Raw genomic sequence first — 23,325 nt, 5'->3', positions numbered from 1 at the left:
GGGGGTGTATGTGTTTGTTTTTTTTTAATTTAAACATCAACAGCAGGCACAAAGCATGTGCACGTCAAGCTCTGCTGCTGTGGGTTTGGCACAGGTGGCCGGCGCTGGGATTTGGGCAGCAGCTTTGCTGCTGACACACAGAAACAGAATCTGGCTCGTCCTCTTCCTCCTCCCCAGCAAAAAAGGGGACGGGAGAGCAGGGAGGCTCTGGCACTGCCTTCGCCACTCCAACCTCCAGCCTTCGAGAGCGCGAATGCACAGCTCACACAGCAAACTTTTCAGAGCAGAACAGCTCTCAAATTTGGCATTGAAGCACAGCTCGCTTCACCTGCAAACACTTTCACACTGAATGATCCTCAACTTTTCTCAGCAAGCCCAGAAATATCTCCTGGCACCTCTCAAGTTTCCTGCTGGCTTGTCCCAACCCCTCATGCAAACGCTGCCCGCCTGCAGCTGCACGCCGACATTTCGGGCTCTGCTGTAAAACCCAGGAACAATAAGCAACTGTTAAGCTGGGCAGGTGCTAAAATATTCCAACACCCAAGGCTCTGCTGTACCGAAGCAATTAAAAATCAGATGTATTTATTTTCACTACTTCCTTTTTTTTTTTTTTTTGAGGCTGTATTACCAAGAAGTTGCTAATTGACACAGGACTGCTCTAAGACCTTTGCAGTTGTCAGGAACCCAACACAACTGCTACGTTTAGAAAAAAACATGTATTTTTAAGATAAGAGCAACACTCAGATTTACAAAGGCAGTTACTTACAAGCGAGGCAGGGGCCATGCCAGGGAAAGCAGCTGCAATGTTATAGGGTGCTATTTTATTTCCATTTCCACATCCATTGGAACTGCTATTAACTTTATCCACTGGAATTTCCAGCCGCTCCCGAGATCACTTTGCCCAACACAACCCGCTCAGCCCGTCCTGGCTGCAAATACAAATGCTCTTGCTTGAAGCCTTCACACCTTCCACTCTTTACATCCACACCTGCAGCGAGCTCTTTACAACAGACTTTCATACAGTGATGACACTGCTGTCAGTGTAAAAACAGCCCTGCCTGAAACCCTCCCGTTACACCAAGTTTGGGGTTTTGCTGCATTTTCCAAATAGTTCCCACCTAGCCGGTTTATTCCAGAGATTCCTACTTTACCGAAGGGAAAGAGTGTTTTTAATTGCTTGGGAGTTATGCATAATTAAATGAAATAAACCAAATGCCAGTGTTAATTATGAAGTTAGGCAGGTTAGTCTTCACCTGGAGTCCTTCACCACAAACACTAAACTACTTAAAAGAAGCGGAGCAGCATGAGATCTGCTGACGCACCAAAGCTGGGTTGCTCAGGGCTGGCCCCGACATCCAGCCATGCACGCACAGCTCCGCTTTGGGCAGGTCCAAGTCCAGAAGACCAAGATAACCCAAGATTAGACCTTTGGTTTATTACTAATCTGACAACACCAGCTGCAGAGCCACATTACTCATTCACCAGGGCCATTTCCTCAGCAGACTCACAGGGGTGTTAGGAAGGTATGAGCAGATAAAATCCCACAGCAAGTGTGGGGCACCTGCAGCTCCTTCCAACTCATGTGGATCACAGGGACCTAGGAAAACATCTCCTGCTACATTATACCTACACCAGAACCAGCTGAGCATGAGATTGTCAAAAAAAAAAAAAAAAAAAAAAAACTAGCTAGGTGTAGAGAAAGCTGAGAGCATCTTTCTCCTGGGAGAGAGGACCAAATGAGACATCCTGAGCTGCCCTTGAGGCAGCCCTGATGAGATCTAAATAGATTCTACCTTTATCTTCTTTACTTTGCTGAAGCCAAATCACAGGGAAATAGGCAAGTACAAACTTTTCAGGAGGTCAAAGAGGACTCTCCCACCCCACTAACCCACCTCAGGAGCACACTGCCTGGCTCTTCAGAGCAGCACACCACTCCCCTGCTCTTCAAACCTTCCCATTTCTGCATCACTGAGCAGCAGAAGGTGGCAGCAGAAGGAACAACTACTATTCTGCAACATTCAGCGAACCCAGTTTGATTTCACAAAAAAGTGCCTCCTGCAACAAGGGTTCAAAACACCAGCAGGGACTCTGAGCTGGTTCCCACCAACTTCCCAGCAAGGGCACATTTTAAGTTTCACTCCCATCCACAAATATTGTTCCCTACATCATGCAGCCAAACAACATAACCAGGCTGGAAAACTGGCTCTCACTGTCTCTTAAAACCAGAACCAAGACAAACGATCGCCTTGCTGCAGCTGTTTATTTCCTCTGGCTGAGATGGTCATGAGTCTCTTTAACCAAGTAATAAGCTATAAGACAAGAGGTAATGGCCTCAAATTGCGCCAGGAAAGGTTTAGACTGGATATTAGGAAGTATTTCTTTACAGAATGGGTTGTTAGGCGTTGGAATGGGCTGCCCAGGGAGGTGGTGGAGTGCCCATCCCTGGAGGGGTTTAAGAGTAGAGTTGACATAGTGCTGAGTGATCTGGTGTAGTTGGGAACTGTCAGTGTTAGGTTAATGGTTGCACTGGATGATCTTCAAGGTCTTTTCCAACCAAGATTATTCTGTGATTCTGTGGTTTGGTGGGAAATCATCGCCAAAAATAAGTTTTTAAAAAAGTTTCCAGCCTCCACAGGTACAGACAGACAATAAAATGCTTTTGCGAGGGAGTAATATAGAAAACCACTAGTGTTGAAGTGAATTATTTATAATCAAGGCTAAGATTTGTCAGAGGTTTCAGCAACCTCTTTACAGCTAATGGTAGCCAGAGTACAAGACTAGACAAAATGAGACCTATTAAAAAGAGAAACTGGAGGGTTTGTAGGAGCAAACCTCCTGCCAGGCAGCTAGAAAAACATGTACAGGGCCAGCTGATATGTTCCCTCTGTCATATAGGTGGAGAGGGAGAAAAACCATCACAGCTTAACAAGGCCATGGGAAGAGCAGCCTGTCTGCGTGAGGAAGGTGGAGCTCCCACAACCTCAACAACATCTGCCAGTAGCAGGATTGAGTCTTCAGAAGCCAAAGGTGTGGGACAGCCTGGAGCAGGATGCTTAGCTCACCACATGGGCCAGCTCAAGGGCTCCCAGGTCCTTGCGAGGTCTGACTGAGCGCCTGTGACCAGGCGGTCCCAAGTGCATCCTCATGATGCTCCAGCTGGGCATTCCCACACGAGAGCAGGCAGTTGTGCCTCAGCCACCCCATGCAACCCCCCAGCCAACTTCTTCCAAACCAACTGCAATTTAGATGAGAGCAGATGCTTTATTTAAAAATTGCATATTGAAGATCCCCATACACAGAGCCTGAATTATTCATGGACAGGACCAGCAGCAGCTTTACCACTATGCCACACAATGGCACTGCCTCGCTCAAGAGAAGGAGAAGGAATATTTGGGTCTCTCCACAAACCCCCCCACATGCTTTCTCTAGGCATCCAAAACCTGGAGCTCCACAGGAAAGCCTTCTTGGCCTTCTGAACTAATGTAGGCTTTGGGGACATCCCATGTTTCACCAGGCCTGCTGCATACATTGCAAGATCACCTTTCCTTCTCCAAAATAAATCTGGTTCAAGATTATGAATGATAAAGTTGCTTCATGAACTTTTACCTCTCCATCCCTGCCAAGGAAATGCCCAGGTTTCCCTTCACAAACTCGCTGCCAGGACACACTGGCCCATTTCACAAAGCCAAGTGTCTCCACACCTCCTCTGTGGAGCCTCAGTCGCCCTCCATGCCCACCCATGGACATGCTCACAGCCCACACCAGAGCAGAGGGTATTCGTGATACAAGGCAGCTTGTCACCATGTGTCTACACACCAGCATCTGCCCCTTCCAGCTGTTATTTTCCCACGTTCATTTATGGGGAAGAAAAAAAAAAAAACCAGCTCCCAGAGCATTATTTCAAGTGTGAAAAGACACAGAGATGTATGGTTGCAGGGATTTCAGCCGCACCACTGCTCACTCCTGAGAAAAGGGTCACCTTTAAAAATGGAAACTTAATTAAAGACCATAAATAAAATCAGATCGGTTGCACTGTTAACTCGAGAGCAGTTGGTGCCATTTGGCCCAGTACAGATGAAGACCGAGAGCTGCACGTGATTTCCAGCGGCCACGCACACCGCCCTGGCTTCCCACTGCTCCCCAGGCTCCTCAGCCAGCAGGATTAATCACATTCAATAAGCACAGTAATTAGACCTGCTCTCATACTATATTGCATATGGCTATCTCAAATGGCTGCAGAAACACAGCAGCTGCTTAACGTATCCTAAATGTCATACTTCAGATCAACACCAGGAAAACTCTTTCCAGCTCTTCATGACTGGTAAGCAGAACAGCTCCGAAAAGGAGCACAGTCTCCCGAAGTGGGAAAATAACCTATGAAAATAGTGACTCATTCCGGGTAAAGGTGGAATATACTGTGTTAACATGCATACCACTTACTTACAGTCAACTTTTCTGCCAGAGAAGCCATTATCCATCCCAGCATTCCTGAGTTAATACAGAACCTTGCTCTAAAATCCTAAACACATATGAAAAGTCAGTTCCTTGATTTTTCAGACCCCTCACGCCCTGGCACCTGCCATTTAACACTCAACCCAGTTTTTCTCACTTCTTTTGTGGACCAAAATATATATAGAAGAGAAAAAAACCCTCTAATCCTTGTCACCTTGCCAGGACATTCCTCTGCAAGTATTCATGGTACGACTTGTACCAACAGCAGATCCTGAAATACTTCTCTTCGCTCCTGCAGTCCAGTTGGCACAGCCAACCGCACAAGCGAAGGGGAAGTCTGAGGATCCTTCCAAGAAAAAGCCTGCTAACAAAAAAACCATCAAGGAAAGCAGCACATCCCTGAAAAGACAGACAGAGCCAACTTTCCCTATAGCAACCGATTCAGAGTGGTTCGAGTTCTCTTTCCTTCTTCCAAGCCAGAATCGCTGCACAGGGAGTTCAAGTCTCTACCCATCCACCAAGGGGTGATGATGACTCTCAAGGCTGATATAACTTGGGGAAGGGCAGTCTGGAACCCCCCAGCATCTCCTGCAGAACTGGACTACCCAGGGTGGGATGCAAGAGAAGCAGGAGGCACAACACCCCTGAAGGAGGAGAGCCCACGATGGTGTGATGCTTTGTCCCCATCTTGCCTGACCCACCAGGCTCAGCTGTGGGGATGTCCAGCTGCCTGAACCTGACATTCAACAGGCTTCTTGCTCAGGAAGCCCCAAAATGTAGGACAATCTCAGCACCCCGTTCCTCCCAGCAAGTTACCACTCAACAACTTTTTGAACCAACACCTGATTCATAATTAAAACACTGTGCCCACGGTTAAATGTTTCACTGCTTGTTCCCTTTCCAGTGGGCCACAACTAACCACCACCCTGGTGCCTCCAGCAAACCTGCAGCCAGGAGAGACAGAAAAGCTGCAAAGCTGTAGGAAAACCATCTAAACAAGCCCAAATGATTTCTGCAGGATTTAAAGCATCCATGGGGTCAAGCCTCAAATACCACACGCAGCCAGCCTACAGAGGCTTTAGAGATCTGCCCAAGGTGAAGGCAAAGCCTAACTGAGGGAAAAACCCTCAAAACCAGCACAGAATGAAGTGAATCCTTGCAGTTTCCAGGAGAAGAGGGCGAACAGCAGCCATCCGGTGTGCTGGTGGGCTCTGAGCAACCAGGACTGAGTGGCCCAAGGGCTGAACCACACTCTCTGGCTTCAGGCACTGCTCTGGATCAACGTGAGGCATGGCAGTGGCAGGGAAGGGATGTCCATCTGGGAACACACACAGGGCTCCATCTCCAGCCACATTCCCCTTGCACCAGACTGAAAAACTGATTCCTTTAAGGAGGGAAGTGATCCTAGAAGAGCATCAGCCACCACAACCAACAGCAGACAGGCTGCTTCCTCTGAACCCCTGAAGTAACAGGGGATTGGAAAGGTTCCCCTCCACTGACACTTGCTTCAAGGGGAGGATTGTCTCACCCCACTTGGCACGCAGTGGTGGTGGGTGCACCAGGCAGCAAACCAAGGTGGGGTCTTCCTTTCCCACAGAGCACACCACTGTGCTTCCCTCTGTTTACCCCCTGTGCCCATGTCACAGACATTACTTGTTCGCTCCCTCCTCCCCAGCCCCTCACACTGAGAGCCAGCTGCCTCTGCTCAAAACCATCAATCCCAGCCCAGGAACAAAGCCAAAGTGCTTACAGATGCGCCTGGCGTGAACCTGCCAAAGGGACTCAGCTGCAGAGATGGCTGCTTTCACCACCCTCCTTTGTCCAGGCTTTGCTCTACACCAGGCAGTCTCAGAGCTATTTTTTTAGGGTGGGCATCAAGGACCAACCCAACTTGCTCCAGAAGCTGCAGGGTCTTGGCCCTTGAGCACCTGAGGAACCCTCAGGTGAGCAACCAAGCACCCAAAGGGCTCCAATTACAACACATCTGGTGCAATTTTAGAGCAGAACCTCAGGACAAAAAAGCAAAGCCCCCACAGGATAGATTTTTAAGTGTAGTGCTTAAACATGCAAGGAAACCATAGTTGGCTTTGCAAAATGGACTTACGCGTCTCCAACCCCAATGTCACCCAGTTTGAATGACTTCAAATAATAATTACACTGGGCTGAAAACTTCTGCAGACTCCCCCCATCCAGCATCCCCAGATGCCCCCAAAAATTTTTAATGAGTCTATATCCCAGAATTCTGGCAAAAGATGCCAGCTGAGCTGAACTTAAGTGGCATTTTTGTCTTTATTACCCAGAATAATTTTTGCAAAAGTTCAATTTTTTTTTATTTTATAGGGAAAAGGGATGAAATGCAAGTTGGGTCTGTTACAAAAACCCCTCTTTTTATAGCATGCCAAAACTTCACAATTCAGGTTGAAAGTGAAGTAACCATGATAAGCATTTGGATATGTTTCTAGACCTGACAACCTAGATTAACATTTATCCACATTTATGTGACTGTCGACACAAAAATAAATTCAGAGAGTTTGAGAAATCTGTAAGCCAAAGCGAGATGCTTGGATGACCACACCAGATTAAGCATGTTGTACAGCAGACACCAAGGCCTGAAGTTGTTGTTTGGGGTTTTTTTTTAAGTTATATGAAAGAACCAAGATACATTTTTTTAAAATAGCACATTCAGACCTTGAAACCTTCATCTTATTGGAGAGCAGAGCTGGTTCTCCATTTTGCAAACCCTAAGTAGTGTGAAAAACAAAACCAGGCAGGAGAATGTTGCTAGGTCCTCTTTACCCATCTCCCCAAAATTTAGCTGAATCTGACCCACTTCCAACTTAACTGTGATACTCTGTGCTAAGAAATGAAAGCTCTGAGAAATTAAAGCAAGCCAAGGCAATGTAACATGCTGCAATAAATCACTAGTCATCAGAAATGACATTACCCTCTGTACATGCAGGTGCCACAGGCATAATCCAGAAGAACACATACACAGAACCACACAGAATCATTTCGGTTGGAAAAGACCTTGAAGATCACCTAGTACAACCATTAACCTAACATTGACAGTTCTCAACATCCAGGAGCACAGACACAAAACTAACTTAGAAGGCTGTTTTCGATCTCCAGATTTTCATGGGTTTGTTTCTGCTGAGCAGCAAGCCAAATCCATCCCACTAAAAAAAAAAAAAAAAAAAAAAAAAAAAACTGTATGCATCTATGCCCTTACACATCCAGAACCCTGAAGTCTTTCTCCCCTCCCCTAACAACTATGATTTTAGAGAAATAGATTCATCACTGATTCTGCACTGGTTTTATTCTTAGCCCAGCTAAGCAGTAAGCATAAAAAAAATGCTTTGCATAGATCTACTGTAACACAGCTCTTATTTCACTTCCAGGCCAGTTTTTTCCAAAACCACTAAGCATCAAATGCAGAATAGAAACTGTGAGAGAGCAGTGCTTTGAGATGAAACAGAGAGTGAGAGTGATGGCCTTCAGTACAGATCAGCTCCTGTGGTTAAAACATCTACAGCATTTCCAGCCACACAGCGCCAGCCCGAATAGCGCCCAAAACCACTGACAGCCTCCCATGGGAGGCTGCGAAAGAACACAGGGACACAGGAAGGGCTGCGAGGGGAGCAGACAGGAAAAAAACAGCTTGGAGAAAGTCGCGAGGGGAATGCAGAAAGAGAAACAAAAACCATGAAAGCGGGGAGGAAGAGCAGCAGAAGAGGAAGCGGAGATGAGCCGTGGAAGTGAGCTCTTTTCACTCCTCCCTTCAGCCTCAGGAGCCACAGACCAAACCTGACCACACAGCTTCATCTCCTACATTGAAGAAAGCCCATGCAACCAGTTACAGTGACATGTAGCTTCACAGAAGTAAGGGGTGTAGGGTTTTTTTTGTTGGTGTTTGGTGTTTTTAAGATGTCTTTAAACAGCATGACAGCCCAAGGAAAGAAACCAGAAGGCAAAAGTGCCACTTGTACTTAGCACCACAAAGCTAAACCTGCACAGAGACTCAGCACAGTCGGTACCAACAAATGAGATTAACATTGCCCAGATCTCACACAACCCTCCTCCACACCACAGCACTGCCCGAAATCCTCGCTAACACAGTCGGGATGCCCATAGCCAGGGGGAAGGCGGGGAACTGGTACCTTTCATTGCCCGGCTGGAACTCGGAGAGCAGGGACGGCCTCCGCCGCTGCGGCTGCATGATAGACCCCGGCGGGAGGTGGGAAGCAAAATCCCTGGAATGATGCTGGTACTCCAACAGCGCGACGTCCTGCAGAAACAAACACAGAAGAGCTCGTTAGGCTGGTGGCAACTTTCAAGCAAGCACTGAACCCTGACAGCTCAGAAGAAACTATATAGATACTCCTCCTTTGAAGTGCTGGGTGCTGGACTACAAAGCTCAGTGCTGCTTCTTCCACCTAAAAGGGATCCCAGTAACGCCCAGTCCTGCACCACAATGGGATGGTAGCTCAGCCCCTGGTCCAGCCTGCCTCCAGCCTTTCACTGGGGCTGCTTACAGGCCAGCTCCTGGGATGGGATCCCAGCAAGCTCAACCCAGCCCCCGAGCACGAACACAGGGATTTCTGGCATCCAAGCAGTCCTGATGACAGCTTCAAATCCGAGAGGAAGAACAGGTAAGAAGAAAATTACAAGTCACAGGATACTTTCATCTTAAATAATCTACGCAGCAGTATGAAAGAAGAAAAAAGAAAAAAAAATAAAGAAGAGAAATCACAAATGTTATCTTGAGAGTGTCCCTTTAAACACAGCTCCCCTGGGCTGAGCTCAAGGGGTTTGAAAGGACAGTTTGATAGTTATTATGTGTACATCCCTTTTGTTCCTTGACCCTTAGAGAGTACAGTACAGTATGTTCCTGATTTTAATTAAATAAGAAGCCCTCCTGCTCTGTGCCACAGACTGATTCCAGCAACAGTATTTTAGCAGCTACATTCAACTGCTATTTTTTATTTGCAGATAGATACTTGACCAGAAGACTAATCATCTAATTAACTAAGACCTTCAGCAATGGCATAGAAAGCCCTGTCACAGAATATCCCTGGTAACACTGACACATATTTACGTTAGAACAACCAGTCCCACCTGGGAGTCTATTTTGAACAGTTCTCAACTGAACAAAAAAAAAGCTCCAACTCCTTCAAAAAGAAAAAAGAAATTTCAGAGTCAAAAAAAAGAAAGAAAAAAAATCACATGCATGCAGTTGGGGGTGTGGGCAGGGGACACTCAGCCCTAACAGCTGCAACAAATTATCTGATCAGATGTAGTGAGGATTGACATGCTCCAGCAGTAGGGAAGCTGGAGAGGTGCCCCAGCAAGGTGCGTGGCATGCAAAGAAAGGATTCAGGAGCTTAAATACCAACAACCTAGACCTGGAGAGCCTCTCTCCCAAGCTGTAAGTGGAGAGAACAGCCCAGTGCTGGATGCCATGCTCTCCTCCAAGACAGCTGCAGAGTAGAAGGGAATATCAAAGCCCAATGTCTTTGGCCAGCAGAGGGTAAAACAAGATGTTTGCATCATAGCTTTCTGGAAAGCTAGGAAGAAAAACAGAAATTTTAAGCACTTTGTCCAGAGAAGCCAAGAAAAGCAGATCCTCTTCCCCATATTCAGGCTCTCTCGCACAAAAGCTGAAAAGACCAAACATGAAACGGAGGAGGAAGGGGAATGGTGGTGTCCAGTGGCCATCACTTCTCCTTGTGCCCAGAAAGGTGCACCAGTTTTTGGAATCAGGATCATTCCTCCCCAACATCAGACAATAGCGTGGTGCTGCTCCTTTTCTGTTATGACTGATCCTGGGAAACACCAGGAACCAAGAGATTCTGCCAGCCCCAAACTCCTGGTCTCCACCTCCAGCCTGGCCCTTTCAGACCTCAACCTCTGGGCCAAAAGGCATCTTTAAGACAGGCTCTCGCAACACAATGAGAGCCTTACTGGGACAGCGCCCACTCATCCTCATGGGGATGTTCCACTTTTGCTGTAAATCCAGGCATTAAGGGAGGATGCTATCCAGTGATGCTGCTTCTCCTTCAGCTCCAGAGCGCATGCACACAGGATGCCATGGGGGGCTGCAGGATAGAGTATGCCATCAGCCCAACCACAGATGGGACAGACTCAGACATCTGGAGTGAAGGAGTCCATTAGCTCTTACAGCCCCACACAAAGCGGAATTGTTGCCTACAATAAGCTTTCCCATATTCGCACTTGTCCTGGTTTTAAATTAAAGAGAAAAAAAAAAAAAGACACACAGCTCCTGACATCCACCTACAAAACAAACACATCATGTCTGGGAAGACACACCAACAGGCCCATAACCAGGACCATCACCTTCTGTGGGTGTACAAACAAGAATTACCCGTCTGGGAGGCTTGAAGGCTGTGCCCTTGAGAAGAAAAAAAAAATAATAAAATGGCTCTTGCATGTCCCAAGAACCATCTGTTTTTCCTTTCCCCCTGCCTACACTCAGCTGAGCTTTGTGCCTTTTCCTCCTCTAACCTCTGTCAAAAAATTGCTGGTGGAGCTCAGAGCCTGCTGGCATGACCTGAAGTGATGGGGAACCTCATTACACCAAGCCCTTAGCTCGGGGCCAGGATGGCAGACGTGCCTCTCCAGCTTCCCCACAAAGGGCAACGCTGGCGAGCACCAGCTCCTGCTTTTCCAGACATCGCCCAACTCCCTCTGACCTGCTTCGCTTTGCTCATATCAGCATTCAGTTTTACCAGAAGAAAACATAACCTAAAAATTAGTGAGGAGGATTAAAAGTGACAAATTTCTTTGCCCTGTGATGAACTGTCAAAAGAACCGCGAGAGACCTGGCAGGACGTAGGTGGATTAATTGCTCAGAAAGTTAATACAGTAAATCACACTGTGAGCTATGACTCTGTTACTCAAACACAAATGCTGGAAAGGTTTATGAGCTGCCTTCAGAAGAGGCTTCAATCTTGCTTAGCAGTGTTTTAAAGACATATACTGGGAGGCACCTTGCTGCCAGCGCTGCGGCACCTTCCACACACAGAGACAAGGGAGCAGCGTCCAGTGGGTGCCACGCAAATTCCCCTCTGGCAAAACACCCAGCACAAACATGATTTTGTCCCCATCCTGACCTAAAACTAGCACAACCTTGGCACCTGCTCAAGGGCACCTATAAGACACCTGAAATAACTAAAAAACTCTGAAGCCCCAAGCTACACATTGCTTATTTTCTTCTCCATTGCTTTTCTGTTTTTTATTCTATTCTATTTTTTGCTCATCCTCTCCCTCCTCTTCCTACCCTCTGCAAACCTTCCTCCCATCCCCCCAAAATCTGTTGATGCGTCAGAGCACCTTCCCCAGGGCCTCAATTCTCCCACTGCCTCTGGTCAGAACTTTGTTTCTTTTACACCAGCCTTCCTGTTGTTCCTTGTGGTCCAGATGCTCCCACACAGAGGTAATTTGTGGAAGTTTTCACTGAATTTATGAAATTCTGCAATGTCACGAAATAGAAATTAAGGAAGCAGAAAGACCATGGGCAGTCAGTCAGGAGCTCTGGCACATCGAGAGATTTTGGGGTGAGAGGAAGAGGGTTTGCAGAGGGCGGAAAGATGCAAGGAAAAGATGAGCACTTCTGTTGATAGAAGTTAAGCCTCTTCACTCAGGCAAAGGAAGGGGAATATTTCCAAAACTAAATCAAAGCAAAGCAACCAAAATCACTTTGGAAGTCTCAGTGTCAAGACCTCCTGATAAAACAGCAGCTTTCCAAAACATAACCCTAGGTAAAAGGAACTGTGTCCCCTCTAACATGTAGACAGAGTATAAACAAACAGGCCAGAGCTTCCTCTCTCCAGACTGCACCATCCAGAGCTGTAGACAGTTCGAGAACCGTCCCAGCGCTGCCAAGGCTGGGCTGCCACAGTCAGGGTTACACCCTCCTGTCCCACACACCCCCCTCCGTCAGCGGCTCTCCACCAGCCATTAGAGCAGCAGAGCACTGCCAGGAGGGTCCCAGCCTCCAGCACAGACATTTGTCCCCCAGCATCCTCCCAGCACAACTCTGCTATGTGCATCCTTGCTCTGGTTCCTCCTGCGACAACCCACCCACTGACATCTCGCCAACTCCAGCAGACCTGGAAAACCAAGGAAGTCACCAAGCCAGGAGAGGAAGGTTGGATCCCTGTCGCTGGGAGCAGCTTGACATCCAAATGCAGTGAAGAGGCTGGGTCATCTGTCTTCCAGTCCCAGAAATATATTGCTGTCTTTGTTCATCACAAACCACCTGGTATCACACCATGCTGGATAGCTGGTTCCAGGGAACTACAGGCCTGTCAGCCTGACGTCCGTAACTAGGGAAGGTTACAGAGCAGATCATCCTGAGTGACATCACACAGCACGTACAGGACAACCAGGTGACCAGGCTCAGTCGGCATGGGTTTATGAAAGGCAGGTCCTGCTTGACTAACCTGATCTTCTGTGACAAGGTGACCTGCTTAGTGGATGAGGGAAAGGCCATGGATGTTGTCTACCCAGACTTTAGTAAAGCCTTTGACACAGTTTCCCACAGCATCCTCCTGGAGAAACTGGCTGCTCATGGCTTGGATGGGTGTACTCTTAGCTGGGTAAAAAACTGCCTGGATGGCCAAAGCCCGAAGAGTGGTGGCGAACAGAATTCAATCCAGTTGGTGGCCAGTCACAAGCCGTGTTTCCCAGGGCTCAGTAGTGGGGCCAGTTCTGTTTAATATCTTTATCAATGATTTGGACGAGGGGATTGAGCACCCTCATTAAATTTGCAGATGACACCAGTTGGGTGGGAGCGTTGATCTGCTTGAGGGTAGGGAAGGCTCTACAGAGGGATCTGGATAGGCTGGATCCACAGGCCAAGGCCAGCTGTATAAGGTTCAACAAAGCTCAGTGCTAGGTCCTGTACCTGGGTCGCAACAACCCCACACAATGCTACAGGCTTGGGGAAGAGCAGCTGGAAAGTTGCCTGGCAGAAAAGCACCTGGGGGTGCTGGTCAACAGCTGGCTGAACATAAGCCAGCAGTGTGTCCAGGTGGCCAAGAAGGCCAAGAGCATCCTGGCTTGTACCAGGAATAGCATGGCCAGCAGGACTAGGGAAGTGACTGACCCCTGTACTTGGCACTGGTGAGGCCCAACCTCAAATACCGGGTTCAGTTTTGAGCCTCTCACTGCAAGATGGACATTCAAGTGCTGGAACACATCCAAAGAAGAGCAACAAAGCTGGTGAAGGGTCTGGAGCACAAGTCCTATGAGAAGTGGCTGAAGGAACTGAGGTTGTTTAGCCTGGAGAAAAGGAGGCTTGGGGGACACCTTATTGCTCTCTACAACCACCTGAAAGGAGGCTGTAGCGAGGTGGGGGTCAGTCTCTTCTCCCAAGTAACAAGCGATAGGACAAAAGGAAATGGCCTCAAGTTGCACCAGGAGAGATTTAGACTGGTTATTAGGAAAAGTTTCCTCACCAAAAGGGTTGTCAGGCACTGGAAAAGGCTGCCCAGGGAAGCGCTTGAGCCACCATCTCTGGAGATACTTAAAAGATGTGCAGATGTGACACTTAGGGACATGGTTTAGTGGTGGACTTGCCAATGCTGGGTTAACAGTTGGACTCGATTTTAAAAGGTCTTTTCAAACCTAAATGATTCTATGATTCTGTAGCTTCCCTGGCCAAGACCATCAGCCTTGCACGCAAGGAACAGACACTTCAAACCCCACAAGCCACATCTCCAAAGCTCAGGGTGAAGACAGCTAACTGAAATTAGAAAAACAACTAGGAAAATCTACATCATTCCATTCCAAACTATGCACCTGTACTATCTCCTGAGCACATCACCCAAACGAAATCAATTTGGGGAGCAAGCTCTTCAGGGCTGAGGCACCTCAGCCTCACGTTGCACTGCCCCAGCACCAAGTGAGCCCCTGAGAAGGGGCTGCACACTGCCGTAAGCAGAAGGGACACATAGCAGAGATGTGGGGCTGTGTACCTGCTGCTTAGGAGGCAGGTGATGGGGAGCACAGAAAAACAGCTGCCGGTACCATCCCCAGAACTGCAGCTCCTCTTTCAGGTGGCCCCAGCACAAGCATAGACTGAGATTCAGCAGTCAGCTGGAACCACAAGTACCCAGGCGCAGACTTCAGCATCCCACGCTAATGCTGCAAATCCCTGGCCTTTACACGGGGGTCCAACTCCCTTTCCCCTTCATCAAACCCGTTTCAGTCAAAGCCTGACATCGGTGATGCTGAAGGCAACAGACCTCACAACCACTGCCTGCTGTGGCGACTGGTGAGGAAGGGTCTTGCGGGTAAACAACTGAAATGTAGCTGCTTTCTGCCTAAATACAGCCAGAAACCTGCCCCACTCCAGCAGGTCCTTCTGAGCAGCTCCTGGGTCCCCACCACAAAAAGCTGCTGGCTGGCTGAGCCAACACTAGCAGCATTGCTGAAGACAGACAAACACCGAGAGTGCCTACAGTGCCAAAAATCACCCCAGCACAGCAATGCAGCACAAGGCCAACGTTTAGATAAATAAAATGCTAAAGAGCCAAAATCAGCCTCATTAAAATACATTTCTTCATGCAGCAGACTGAAGAGGTACTTGGGCCCAGCCAGAGGTGCTGAAAGCATCCTTTGCTGCCAGCAAGGAAGGCTGGACATATCCATGCTGCCCCTGCCTGGGGGTGCTGGGAGGGGGAGCCAGTGAAAGCACTCCCAGTCTCAAAGTGGTTTTGTGTTATTACTGGATTCGGAAGCGCCGAGAGCGCTGTCTCCCTCCCCTTCCCGGTAAACTGTCTGACCCTAAATAACCTGAGTCTATCAGGCTCATTTAGATATGCTAATCAAACTGTCTAAAGCCGGGAGACTGAATGCAACATTACAGAAAAGCCCTTGGCAACACAAAAGCAGACAGCCCTGCTGTTAATATTTTTTTTTTTTTTTTTTTTTTTTTAAACTTTCAGTCTGCTGTCTTACCTATTATAATGTCTACAGTGAAATCTTCTGTGCTGTCCCGACCTCAGGATAACCCCCACACTAAACTAATAACTGCAGGCAGCCGTGCAGCCTTTCTGCCTCTCTCGCTTTCTGTTTTGAACGCGTGCACTTGCTGGTGCGCTTCATTTCTCCTTCCCCTGCTTGCAGCTGCCTGGGTCTGCACTGCCTGACCTCCAACGAGGAGGAAGAAAGGGAGGTTTGAAAACGATGCTGGAAGCACCCTCGGGCGCTGACCCACAGTGCACAGAGCCAGACAACGCTACGCCACGGCCAACAGCAGCTCTGACCCTGCTCTCCCAGCTCCAGCACAGAGTGCATCCATACAGACAAGGCATCTACCCACTGCTCCATCCAGCTGGCATTCCCACAGCTGCAAGAATGAGCCCCCAAGGAGAAGACCCCAGAGACATGAGGCCTGCAGAAAGGAAGCCTGGAGCTGGTCTTGCAACAGAAAAGCGAACTGCTCCTCCTCTCTTCCTCCCACCAGCAGAAAAACAAGCGCAAACGCCCAGTGCTTCTGGCTTCCTTGGAAAACAGCTCCGAAGCAAACCCATGGAGACCTAGAGCGCAGCCAGACAAGCACCTGCAGCACAGCTCAAGAGGCCTGAAGCATTACATCCATCCCCGTCGCTTACCACGTCTTCAGCCAAGAAAGCAACCAGGAGCTCCCCGTCGAGTTTCGGTGTAAAGACAGCCTCACTTAAAAACCACCGGCTCTTGTTTTGCAGTGACGCCGGGGAGGAGCGGTCCCGGGGTCAGTCACCACATCCGCCAGCTGAGCCGGCTCCCCGGCGGAGGGTGGCACTCCTGCCAGCACCCACGGCTAATCACAGCATCGGGCACAGGCAGCACCTCACCTCCGGAGCTCCCTGGGAGCAGGAGCCCTCGCCCAGCTACAAGCCATTGTCCCGCACTGTCCTCGTCACCCTTTGTGGGCCGGCAGACAGGCCAGGACACTGCACATGCTCATCGAGGAGCAAATCCCAGCTCCTCGCTACCTCCACCAAGGATTAGGTTGTGGGCTGTTTGTTACGAGCTCGCCCAGCGTCGTATTGCGAATAAGTTTTATTTCTTAACAACGCGCTATTTCTGCTGAAGCACTCCCAAGTGTTTAGCCTAAATGAGGCCAATTAATAATGGTGTGATCTGAATAGTGAGTAAAAAACAACACCAAAGCTTCCCTATTTATTTCACTGTTTATAAAATTGTCCCTTATCTAATTTCAGAAGAGGATGCCTGGCCCATTCCTGCTGCTTGTGAGCAGCATGTGTGTCCTTCTGGGAACTCCTTTTAACTGCAGGGGAATTCACGGGTGAGGACAGTGGGGCTGGTGCCCCCACAAACCGTGGCACTGATGGCACACAGAGCCAGAACTGGCCCCTTCACAGCTGCTACCTGGCATGTCCCATACCCCTCTCGTCCCCCCAATATCCTCCTAGCTCAGGGGGATCTAGGGGACTTTGCTCCACCCCACACCTCACCTTCATCCTGGGCATCTTGGTTTCCAGTGGTGTTTCCCAAGAGCAGAGGAGAGGTGAGACCGGCTGCAGACAGCACTGCCTGGAGCACGAGCTCCATCCCTCTCCTCCTCCTGCTTTTCTGCTGGTGCTTCCCCAAATCAGAGAACGCCTTGCACCTCCAAAGCCTAGAGCTATTCCCTACACAACAAGGACATACAGAGGGGACACACAAGTCAGTGGCCCAACACGGTGGCCAAGACTTGACCGCACAGCCTCAGAGTGCAAAGTCACCCCGACCCCCCCCGGGATGCACACAGCAGGCTGAGCTTCCCACCCCGCCAGGAGCACGCAGCCAGCACAGAGCAGTGTGTCTCAATTTGAAACCTGCAAGGGCCTCTTGACTATCCAACAATTAATTTGTGCAGTAGCTGCTGCTTGAGCCCTTTGGCTCATCCCTGGCTGCAGCAGGAGGCTGGGCTAGCAACTGGTGCCGCCTGCGAGCCAGGCAGACCAGCTCTCCAGTCCAAGGTGGGGTGGCCAAAGCAGCAGGGCCACTGTTCCAGCAGCTTTGCCAGAGACAGGGGATGCTCCTCCACTCCTGTTCTGCACACCCTGAACTTTGAAATAATAAGTTGCTTCAAATTTCTTTCCGCCAGCAGTGAGCGTGACCTATTTTAGCAGTAAAAGGAAAAGCTCTCTGGTGCCTGGATACCCCTTGGCACTGGCAGCACAGCCGTTGCTCATCAGACCGAGAAACACGCTTTTTAGCCTTTGCCTGGAGAAAATAATTTTTCCCCAAACCGATTCAGGTAAGAGGAAGGGGAACGGTTTGGGAGGAGCCAGGGCGGTAGCAGAGCCATGTATGCATGAGGTCCAGATGCAGCACGGGCTGCAAGGGGACCAGCATGGCATACAGCCCATCGCCCTCAGCCTCCCCAGCAAAGAAGAACCATCTTATGCTCCTGAAAACCTCCAAAGTGCAAAGGAGGTGGTTATTGATCAAAACCGGTTATCCACAAGTACACTGCTGTCTGCCCAACTTCCTCCTCAAAACCCTGGGAGCAGCTCATTGCAGATTTAAGGGGAAAAAAAAACCCACACCAACAAACATAAACCAAACAACTCCACAATCAACTCTACTGTTGAAGATAAGGTCAGTAATAAAAACCTGGCTGAATGCATGCATTTTTATCTTGACTATGGGGATGCAACATGTGCTGAAAAGACAAATGCCCTTATTGTTCTGACACAGTCTCACTGCCATCCATCTCTCAGAAGCTGCTGACTTGGCCTTTTGTTTTAGGAGATGACCACACTGCACGTGGCCCCTTCTTGGAAGGCATTGATTTCTGCTGCCATGCCTGCGCTGAGGCCACGTCTGCTGCCAGCACCATCAGTGTCCGTACCAGCTGCACAGTAACGCATCCTTCCTGACGCCCTCTCCCCCCGCCTCTCCAGCAAACCGGGGCTGTCAGCAGCGTTTAGCTGTCCTGTCTGAATATGCCATTCATGGAGAAGTCATGTCTCAGTGGGGACAGCTCTCAGCTGTTGTGGCTTCCCAGTCATCTGACCGGTGCTGGGTGCTGGAGCCAGCCACCAGCCCTCTCCCTGGCAGCCAGAGGTGCCTGCAGAGCAGCAGCACAGCCATTACAGTGCTGCTTTTCAGCCTCTCTCCCTCACAAGACTTTTGTCCCAGTCACATCCAGGCACCTTTGAGCTGGGAATGACCTGTCTGCCCTTCCTCCATTCCCCACACCTGGTGCTCTGCTTCCTGAAGCCACTTGTGGTCACGAACACCCATGCAGGGTAAGCAGCTCCCTTCACACAACAAACCCAAAACTTCCACCTTAAAACCATCAGGTCATTTTGCCCATCGTCCCTCCCGCAGTGTAGTCACCCACTATCTCCTGCCACACAACAGCCATAACCCATCTGCAGGTCCATGTAGGACCCTTTAGCCTTTCCACACCTCCCCGTTCAGCTCTCTCCTACACCTCCTTACACCTCCACAGCAAAGCCTTCAGGTCAAAGAACCTGATTTGCTCAGTATTTTGAATAGAAGTGGTGACAGTGGCAACCAGCAAAAGCCCCCAGTCTTGCATAAGGCATCTCTAGGCGCTGGTGGGGCAATGTGGGCAGAGCCAGGTTAGAGGTGCAGGCAAAGGCTTTACATCTCCAAAATGTGGGTCTCTACCTTTGCCAAACCACAGAGGCAGCAAAAGTTCTTTCTTCCCCTGAGGATTTACAGGCTTGAGATCAACCAAAGCAAAGCATCACCCTCTGCATCAAATCACACCCAAAAAGCCGATTAGGGAGCAACCACCAAAGTTTACAGTAGCTTGAAGGAAGAGGACTGTTTTGGATTAAGACTGTCATAGGGAAAATGAGCTTTAAATACAAACTCCTCCTTCCCGGCAGTGGGAGAGAGACCCCAGAACAGGGAATTAGGTGTCCTGTTCCTTCACCTCCATGTTCTCCCAGTCCCACAGCAGAAAGTCAATTTTCCCAAATCCACCACTCAGAGCTCATGCAGTCCTTCACCGGAAAGGTGCTCAAGAGAGATCCTGCCAAGTTCTCGTGACAGACCCGATCAAAGCCAGTATTTCCAAGGTGTGGTTTTGATTTTCAAGCCATTCCTTAAAACATTAGCTGGAGCCCAGCAGGCAGAATTCAGGATGCCAATCTCTGGCAAAAACCGCCCCCCGCTCAGCTGCGCAGCTGGTAGCAGGAGGCTTTTCTTTGCACTTGGAGGTGGTTGGAGAAGGCTCTTCACAGCCTGGGGGATTTTAGCATTTGGCACCGTAAACTCTTCCGTTCTGTAAGTTCCTGGAGCACCGACACAGACTGGCATTTTGCTTCCAGCAGATAAAAGTGTGAATAACTACTCCAAGGAAAACCAACACAGCAGCAAAGGCGCCTCGCGCTTGTAATGCAAAATACACTGTCTCTCTGCAGGCTTACCTGGCATCGCCGTGCCATGCTGATCATGTCACTGCGGAGACAAGCTAGCTCCTGCCATCTCAGGATCCATCTCCTCACAGCACCTTCCATGGCAGGACGCTGGGTTTAACTCCCCCTGCTCAAACTGCTGGGAGGAGAAGTCTGGTCCAGAAAGGCACCTGATTCCCCCAGGCCACAATTTGCCTAGGACACCAAATCAACACACAAGTTTGCACCAACCTCTTGTCTCTGGTTCAGACAGACAAGTAAGTTATTTATCATGGGCCAAAAAAACCCAAACGATCCGCCTGGGACACTCCTGCACAAGTGCTGGTTTGCAAACAGAGAGTGTAATGAAGGAACTACAGGGCTGCTCCCAGACAGGAGAGATGGCACAGGAGAAAGCACAAAGGTCTCAAAGCTGGAGCAGAGGGGTTCGGCTCACCTCTCTGCCTCAGATGAAGCAGTGTGCAGGGAATGGGGCAAACAGCATGCAGGAGCCATGCCAAGGACCTCTTGACTTGCAGAGAGGGGATACTGCTCGCTGATGGGGATTCAAGTGACAACAGAGCATCAATGCACATGCACGTGCACACACCCCAATCCTACCAATCCCCAAACCTGTTTAGTATCTCTAGAAGGCAAAACACTAACAGTACCCTAAAAGTAGAAGCTGTTTTGGCACAGAGGCTGCTGCACCTTGTGTGCCCTGAACTCCAGCATCTCCTGCAGCTGATGCCAGCCCCCTGGAAACCCCAGGCTGCACACCAAACCAAGCTGCATCACTCCTGCAGCTCCAAAATATCAGGGCACTAACAGGAGAAGGAGGACTGGTAAGGAGGGCACAGCAAGAAACTGGATCAACAGGGGAGGAAGAGAGAGGTACCCTTCTGTCCCCAGGGAATATTGATCACAGAGGCTTTAAAAGGAAAGGGGGACATGTGCTATGCAGGGAAATCGATCTGTTTACAGAAAATATCTGCAGGTTGCCTGAAAATGAATATCCTTCACAGGAAAGTTTCCTTTGAGAGAGCATGAACTTCGGACACATTAGAAGGTTAAGAGCGTAAGTAATGCGTTTTTCCACCTTCAGCTAAAGGTCACGGAGCATTCAAACAATTCCTCTGTTCCCAAGCTGAACATGACAGGAGTCAGCTAAGCACCCCAACATTACAGCTAATGAATATGGAAAACAAAAATGTTTCCCCTGCAGATGGGCCAAGAACCACTCAGTGCTCTTATGAAAAAAGTGCCAATCATTGTTAATCTCAATTTTACCTAAAGTCAAACAAACCAGAACCTTTTCACCAAGCTTCCCTCTTCCCTCTAAAAAAGTATGCACATTTGTCAAGTTTTTTTACAAGTCTTTTTTTTTTTTTTTTTTTTTTAATCTAGGATCATTATAAAATATCGCACTGTTTTGACATCCAGGCTGACAGCTGTTGGGACCAGAACTGTCTCAGTGAGGAGGAGGACGACACCCCAATGCAGTTGGGGACCAACCCACCCTGCATCACCATCAGAGCTCAGTCTGGATCAGACCCCCGGATTCCCAGCCCTGCCCAAAGCTGGCACCTAGGAGTGAAACCAGCCAACAAACATCCTCACTTGATTGGTACTGGATCTTCTCTGCCAGCTTCAAACACAGCAGTAACTCCTGGAATGTGCTGCTGGGAGATGGTGCCTGTATATACAAAGCATTATTTCTGTTTATTCACTTGAAATGCATCTTTCTCCCCATTCTCTTGGGTTTTATACAATGGGGCAAGAAAAATGCTCAAGCCTGCTTCCACTGCCTTCTACCCCTTCACAACACCCCCTCTCACTTGCCTCATCTGTGAAATCAAACAGCTGCAATCCTTTAAACCACTTTTCATAAAGTGTCTCCAAGCCTAAAATAATGTCACGGCTCATTTCTGAGCTCAGTATTCCTGCCGCGCCACATTTCCCTGGGTGCGACTGTCACAGTTGGACTGTGATTATTTATTTATATTATAATAGCATTTGCAGCCCTGCTGCACTCAGCCCTGTGCACGTGCCCAGGAGTGACCCAGGGCGTTTCCACCACCAGGGTAAGGATCCTTGGGCTGAAAAATTCCCAGTTCTCGGGAAAGGATGTCATGGAATGCAGCAAACCAGAATCAAAATCTAATTAGATGCAAGACACACTAGTGTCGGGTTGGTTTTGGCCTCTCTTCTTCCTTCTTCCAAACAAGCTCTCACTGTGCAAACACACCCCATGACAAAACTGACCTGGCCAAGACATGCAAGCAAATACCGCTGACTTTTAATATTAAACAGTGTAGCAACTTCAAAGCAACTGGGCTCTCCTCTCCCAAGCAATCCCACCAGAGATCAGCTCCAGCCCCAGAGCCATGGCCAGGTTCCAGATCACGGCACTGCCGAGCAAGAGACACGTGTTTGCAAACAACTGAGAGCAGCAGGGTGGATCATGCAGGGACACGCTTCAAGAAAGGCTCTGCCTACCCTCTCAAGGAGAGGCAAGGTGCGTTTGGTTTGTGTGGGGCTGGCACACTCCTGCTGAGAGGCGGCTTTCGGCGTTCCATCCAAAACCAAAAATCTCAGTTCAGACCTCTCCTGCATCCAGACACCTCAAAGGTATCACATAACTTCAGAAGATTACACGCGGCTGTAAAAATAGCTTCTAGAAGCAAATGCCAGCAACTTCTTCCAACATTAATATGATAGAATAAAAACAGTATTCACTCTAGCCAGAGAGCAGGGCAGGTTGAAGAAACGCAGAGCTCCAGCTTGCAAACAACTACCCTGCTTGGTTCATTCTGCTGTTGCGACACTAAGGGGAAGCAACCGGGGTTTGAAGGAGACAAGGACTCAACACCCCAAGGCAGGAGCCTTTCACACTCTTCTAAAATCCACCTCCACACTGGGTAGTGAGGTTTCTTTGGTATGTTTTTAAATCATGGCTTTGCAACAACCACAGATCTTGCTCACCTGGTCACATCCTCCTCCTGCTCGGGTTTCTGATAAAAAGAGAACTGAGATTTTCTTTTTGAGACAAATGCTGTCGTTCCGTCCAAATAAACAAGCTTGCACCGATGGAAGCAGAAATCCCATAAATTGAACCAGGTCAGCGTGTCTCGTACCCTGGATGAAAAGCTTCTTTGTGCAGAAGCACGCAGGCCCCGAGTGATCTAGATGAGCCAGCTAATGCAGCCAAAAGCTTGTCCTGTGCCCTCCTTAACGTTTCTATTTCAAAGCTTTTCCAAACAGCCCTGCTCCCTCGGCCACTCTGCTGAAGCTCAGCAAAGAGGACAGATGAGGGGATTTCATCCCTTCACTGACACTTTATGGGTTTCCAGGCTTTCAGGTCAAACCTCAAAATCATCACAGCAGGAATTTTACCATTCAGTAGCCGTCACTGTCAGAAGCATAACCCCGAGACAAGGTCTCCTCACTAACTTGTGTTACAAGCACCTTCCCGGCTGTG

At 49.0% G+C, this 23,325-nt stretch overlaps 1 protein-coding gene across 10 annotated transcripts in view; it reads right to left on the bottom strand.

Annotated features, from left to right (window-relative positions):
• NCOR2 (nuclear receptor corepressor 2) overlaps positions 1 to 23,325 on the bottom strand; it is a 203,274-nt gene that overhangs the window by 155,908 nt on the left and 24,041 nt on the right. For all 10 annotated transcript variants that reach the window (XM_026859568.1, XM_026859572.1, XM_026859573.1 and 7 more), the window contains one exon: positions 8,610 to 8,737. In XM_026859568.1, coding sequence (XP_026715369.1) covers positions 8,610 to 8,737 — 128 coding nt within the window. The remainder of the gene's footprint in view (positions 1 to 8,609; positions 8,738 to 23,325) is intronic.

Source organism: Athene cunicularia (genome assembly GCF_003259725.1).
Source record: "Athene cunicularia isolate RWA chromosome 15 unlocalized genomic scaffold, athCun1 chr15_part1, whole genome shotgun sequence".
In the NCBI taxonomy this organism is placed as follows: Eukaryota; Metazoa; Chordata; class Aves; order Strigiformes; family Strigidae; genus Athene; species Athene cunicularia.
Note: the sequence above shows the minus strand (reverse complement) of the source record. Positions and strands in the feature narration are given on the sequence as shown.